Source organism: Poromitra crassiceps, assembly GCF_964638095.1.
Source record: "Poromitra crassiceps genome assembly, chromosome: 18".
Classification (NCBI taxonomy): domain Eukaryota; kingdom Metazoa; phylum Chordata; class Actinopteri; order Beryciformes; family Melamphaidae; genus Poromitra; species Poromitra crassiceps.
Genome location: NC_139636.1, coordinates 3,775,129 through 3,780,853, shown reverse-complemented (window position 1 = coordinate 3,780,853; position 5,725 = coordinate 3,775,129). Strand labels below are relative to the sequence as shown.

Sequence of the window (5,725 nt, the reverse complement as noted above, 5' to 3'; positions counted from 1 at the left end):
AAGCTGTAAATGAGATACAGCCAAATTATTATTATTTTTTGCCAAGAATCAACATCAAGACTTGACTGTCAATGATATACAAAAAAATAAATTAGAGCGCCACTTTTGAACATCATTCAATGACACGTTCAAACTGTCTCTTTCACAGAGTAGCTCGGTATAAAAGCAAAATGCCCAACACAACAGTAATGCACTGCATGTGAGATCAACACAGCAGAGTTATGACCACATTATAAAATAAGCCTGTAAAATGTGCAACAAGCTGCATCTTAGCGCTACTCTCTAGAAATCTGATCTGTTAATCACATTCAACCTCTAGCTGAATGCTTTGCAATATATACAACATATAAAAAAGCCTAAACTACGGAATAATAACATCTCCGACTCAACAGTTCTCAACAAGGTCTCAACAGCAAAAACCTTGTTGCACTTTCAACCTCAAAATAATGGAATGACAAGAATTTATTTTGGTCACAAACAGTAAAATATCTCCATGTGGGGCACACAAGCTCTTCATAAAGTCCCAGTACATTCCTACAGTTATGTGTCTATTAAATTAAAGCTATTAGAGTGGATCTTCATGTCTTTTTATACGAGATTTACCAGTAAACGGGACCTAATATAACTGATCAGATCCTGTGTATTGGGATCCATAATCAGCCTTGGCCATTCACACTTTTATGGTTGTCTGCTTCCTACAGGACTACACAGCATTCGACATTTTCCTTTATAAAGAGCTAATGTATTCCGCCAAACTTTGTTTACTCCAATCTTTCCCACATGTCCTTGTCCTCGGGTCGCGGGGAGTTTGCGTCAATTGTGTGTGGATTTGAGTTTGCATCAGTTGTGTGTGGTTTTGAGTTTGCGTCAGTTGTCTGTGAGGTTTTGAGTTTGTGTCAGTTGTCTGTGAGGTCTTGAGTTTGCGTCAGCTGTGTGTGGTTCTGAGTTTGCGTCAGTTGTGTGTGGTTCTGAGTTTGCGTCAGCTGTGTGTGATTTTGAGTTTGCGTCAGTTGTGTGTGATTTTGAGTTTGCGTCAGTTGTGTGTGATTTTGAGTTTGCGTCAGTTGTGTGTGATTTTGAGTTTGCGTCAGTTGTGTGTGGTTCTGAGTTTGCGTCAGTTGTCTGTGAGGTCTTGAGTTTGCGTCAGTTGTGTGAGGTTTGGACGTGAACAGAGGACAGGATCTTGCCCATGCTCTGGCAGAGCGGAGAGACAAACGTGTCTGTCAGGCTGCGCCACACCACCTGGAGCGACGGCATGAGCATCATGAAGCCCTGGAATATGGGCATCACCAACCTGGAATGACAAGGTCAAGGTCACTCAAGAGCAAGTGCTAAGTAAATGGCTGGTTACATCAAGATATTTTGCTAAATTTAACTTTAACTTAAACAGGTAAGTTGACAGGTAAGTGTGTTTGCGTGCAAACCAAAGTGGAAAAGTTTACTTTGTTGCACTTCCCGTTCCCTTAAGTGGCTATTGTTGCTTTCCAGGCCGCTATTGTAAATAAGAATTTGTTCTTAATGACTTCCCTGGTGAAATAAAGGTGATTTTTGTTTGTATTTGGTTTGTTTAGGTTCACACACTGCCCAGTTATAGCGAACTAGCAAAAGTCACATGAACTCCAAGCATCTCAATCTTTGCATGTGTGCCATAAATGACCCTCTCTAGTCTTCACACCAGTTACGAACACATGACCAAATAGCTGAATATTGTCATGCAAGGATTTCCAAGCATGAAGAACTGCTGGCTGTCACATGTCAACAGCCTTCAAAAACTTTGCGATTCGAGGTCATTTCCTGCAGTTGTTACTTCTAACATACTGTACCGTATCACTTGTTAGAGGACCAACACTCATATTTTGGTGCCACCAGAGTTCTAAATGAATAACATTGTTCTCACCTGGCCCAACAAACTGAAGTACACACTCCAGAGTTTCAATAAACGCTCTCTAAACTCTCTAGACATGCTTGTAGTGAACGCTCCTGACCTGACCACTATCATTCACAAAGACTGGGCGACCCACAAGTGGGTTAGGGGGGCCTAAGACATTCTTACTGACATCGGCAGACTTGTGGGCAGGGGCGGACTGGGATCATAATTCAGGCCGGGCATTAGATACCAAGCAGGCCAGGCCGATACGGGCCGACGTGCGTGCCGGCGCCCAAAGGGCCGTTTGAAGCCCAGTTTGGGCCGTTTGAAGCCAGATTTGGGCCTTTTTTTTGCAGGCCAGGCCAGGCCAGGCCACCAGGCATTTGCCCGGCGTGCCCGATTATGCAGTCCACGCCTGCTTGTGGGGTAGTTGCACAGGAAAGGAGGGTTAAAGAGACACCCTCACAGCCACAAGCTGTTAAGTCTCAAGCAGTAGGTGACTATTCCTGTGGGAATTCAAACCAACAACATCTGCAGTCACACGTTTGCTTCTCTATCCCATTACTGCCATCCCGGTGCTGTGATTTCGACCCTTGCACTCTCTGGTTGGAATTTTGTGGTTTGGGAAATTAAATCTTGCTCTATTGTTGTATTCTATTTTATTGTGTTTTTTATGGTCTATCCCTATGCTTCGTATAATGTCAATTTCCCCTCGGGGATCAATAAAGTTATTCTGACTCTGATATTCCTCGTAAGTTACTAAGTGTGTGAATGAAATGTCTAAAATGTAAATGTGTTTAATCCAGGTTGATGTTCCAACTGTTGCTGCCAGGTTAGGTTAGCTGAGGTAGTGGCTCAGGAGGTAGAGCGGGTTATCCACTAATGGCTTTGGATAAAAGAGGTCGGTGGTTCGATCCCCGGGTTCCTCCGGTCCGCATTTCGAAGTGTAATGCACAAAACGGCTGGCGAGCCTGCTGGCTTGTAAAGCGCTTTGGATAAAAGCTCAATATAAATGCAGTCCATTTACTTCTGAAAAAAACCCCCATTAAAGGCAGGCTTTTATAAGTGTTTTGATTTACTTCTTATTTATCATATTTATTCGCCAATAATAACCCGTGGTTTTAATTCATGTCTAGTTTTCCTTGTTTATCTGATTTGTTTTTATTTGTTATTGTCTCATTGTCTGTAAAGCAATACAGTATTTCTGCTTTGAAAAGTGCTGTATAAACAAAGTGTATATTGTGTTTGTATAAACAAAGTGTATATTGTGTTTGCATTCCTACAACTTGTGACCTTTCCGACAATGTGTCACATTGCGACAAATGAGCAGGTCCAGTGGAGCGCCTGTGTGATGAAAGATCTGCTCTCCTTTGAAGCAGCTCCCTCTGTGATCTCCCTTCCTGACATTCCACAAGTATTGACCAGCTGAGCGGTCATGTATTAACCAGCTGAGCGGTCATGTATTGACCAGCTGAGCGGTCATGTATTGACCAGCTGAGCGGTCATGTATTGACCAGCTGAGCGGTCATGTATTGACCAGCTGAGCGGTCATGTATTAACCAGCTGAGTGGTCATGTATTGACCAGCTGAGCGGTCATGTATTGACCAGCTGAGCGGTCATGTATTGACCAGCTGAGCGGTCATGTATTGACCAGCTGAGCGGTCATGTATTGACCAGCTGAGCGGTCATGTATTGACCAGCTGAGCGGTCATGTATTGACCAGCTGAGCGGTCATGTATTGACCAGCTGAGCGGTCATGTATTAACCAGCTGAGCGGTCATGTATTGACCAGCTGAGCGGTCATGTATTAACCAGCTGAGCGGTCATGTATTAACCAGCTGAGCGGTCATGTATTGACCAGCTGAGCGGTCATGTATTAACCAGCTGAGCGGTCATGTATTGACCAGCTGAGCGGTCATGTATTGACCAGCTGAGCGGTCATGTATTGACCAGCTGAGCGGTCATGTATTGACCAGCTGAGCGGTCATGTATTGACCAGCTGAGCGGTCATGTATTGACCAGCTGAGTGGTCAGCTCCCTCACAAAGCCACCACTCAATCCTCTATTGATGAATACCCAAGTATCCAGGTGACTTCCTCCGCCAAACAGTAGGACTGGGTCAAGGGTCACGCAAAAGTAACTCCTTATAGCTGCACAATATCTGCATCTGAAGAATGTCCCACTCTGGTCTGAAAATAGTGCTGTATTGCTGCAAGTCCAGCTAGAACGCCAACACTCTGGAAAAGGTTATGGGGCATTTTTTCCGCTGCTGGTGGAACTACATTCCTCCCAACTTTCCATGGAGTGCTCACTTTTGGGCATACATCCCACGTTGTTTCATCAAGTGTTAATAAAGTGACTCTTTAGGTGGTGTTTGTGAACATACTGTGTGCCTACATAAACCTGGAAGCACCTGGTTCAACTTGGTGCAGACCTACACGGGGATAGCCATGACATCATTATCCAAATAAAAGTTAAAAAAGAAAAACAATGACAACATTTCAATGTTGCACAAGTGAGGTCAACTGTATAAATAACTTTATGTCAATATTTGCCTAAAGATCCTGTACAAATAGACTGCCATGAGAAGTCACTATGTTCCTCCTGTATGTCCCATTTGGTTTCATGTGTTTATGTTACTCGATAATAAGTGTTTTATTTGACTCCGTCATACTTTTAAGGTATTTTATATCTTCTGATATCACTATAATATTCCTGTAATATTTCTATAGGGACTGCCAGGTATATTTTTGTACAGCTAAATAATGACCTTATCATACAGTATCTTATGGCATCAGTATAATATCCCTATTGGGGCTTAAAGGTTTAATGAAATTTGGGTAGGCCTACTGTTTTAAAAAAAATATATAGGCTATATGATTAATATAACTCGGGAAGGGGAACACCTGGCACCAGGCCAAGCGCTGAAACACCACTGTGTAGGTTACAGCAGCTGAGCAGAACCTCTCCATACCAGATATGAACGCAGCTGAGCACCCCGAAGACCAGGCCGAGGAGCGCGGCGCAGGGCACGGCCAGCAGCGTGGTCAGCAGCCGGTAGAAGACGTATTTGATCAGCTCGAACACCGCGTGGCTTCCGATCCAAACTTTGTCGAAGCTGTGTGTCGATCTGGGCTCCGCGATGACGTCATCAAAACCAACCTGTCGGATCACAAGTCAAGTCAAGGTTAGACCTTATATTTACAGTCTATGGGTTAGACAGATATGAGTTTACAGCAGAGAGAAATAGCGCAGGAGGATGATGGGGATGATGGATTGACGGGACGCGTGAAAACGCACAGGAACGTGTCTCTGTAGCAAGCATCGATTACCAATCTGACAGCAGTCTAGTTTCTTTACGAAATATTAAAAGCAGCACGAGTTGTTCTGCAGATACGATATTCACCTGGGCACTTCCTCATTTCACTGTTAATCCGCATTACGCACGACTTTACCTTCAAGTGCGCGTTGATATCGTTTGGATCCCGGTCTGGAGGCGCTGTGTAGATCTTCCCTTTCTTCGACAGAATGGGCTCAATCGACCTGTTGTACTCGTCCTCATCCATAATGATACTCGTGTCCGATCTCTCCTTTTCCAGACCCATTTTGTGCTGTCAGTCAGACGGACAGACTGAGCGGGGCGATCGAGCTGGTGACGCTGCGCTCTGCACTGTGCCGCAGCCGGGACTAGTGAGAGCGCACCCCGCCCCGTCCGTATGGAAAGCAGCGCAGCGTGGGGCAGAGGAGACACAACAAGCACAGTCACTTCCCCAAACAGTTTAAAGTGCACAGTGATGAGAGACGTTACTGTGGTGAAGTGGTCTCCAATCCTGTGTGCCAGGATGATGGAGACATGG

At 44.6% G+C, this 5,725-nt stretch overlaps 1 protein-coding gene across 1 annotated transcript; it reads right to left on the bottom strand.

Annotated features, from left to right (window-relative positions):
• Positions 1 to 842: 842 nt before the first annotated feature.
• Positions 843 to 5,520, bottom strand: cav2 (caveolin 2). Its single transcript, XM_083654386.1, has 3 exons — positions 5,324 to 5,520; positions 4,843 to 5,030; positions 843 to 1,294 (listed from the first exon to the last, which is right to left on the bottom strand). Exons 1-3 carry the CDS (start codon positions 5,471 to 5,473, stop codon positions 1,144 to 1,146), a joined length of 489 nt encoding a protein of 162 aa, XP_083510512.1. The 5' UTR covers positions 5,474 to 5,520; the 3' UTR covers positions 843 to 1,143.
• Positions 5,521 to 5,725: the final 205 nt, after the last annotated feature.

Bases quoted from the DNA above. Each gene is read 5' to 3' on its own strand.
- cav2 (XM_083654386.1), bottom strand. From the start codon at position 5,473: ATGGGTCTGGAAAAGGAGAGATCGGACACGAGTATCATTATGGATGAG. The intron at 5,031-5,323 runs GTAAAGTCGTGC...GTGATCCGACAG, and splicing joins ATATCAACGCGCACTTGAAG to GTTGGTTTTGATGACGTCAT. The intron at 1,295-4,842 runs GTATGGAGAGGT...TTGTCATTCCAG, and splicing joins CTCAGCTGCGTTCATATCTG to GTTGGTGATGCCCATATTCC.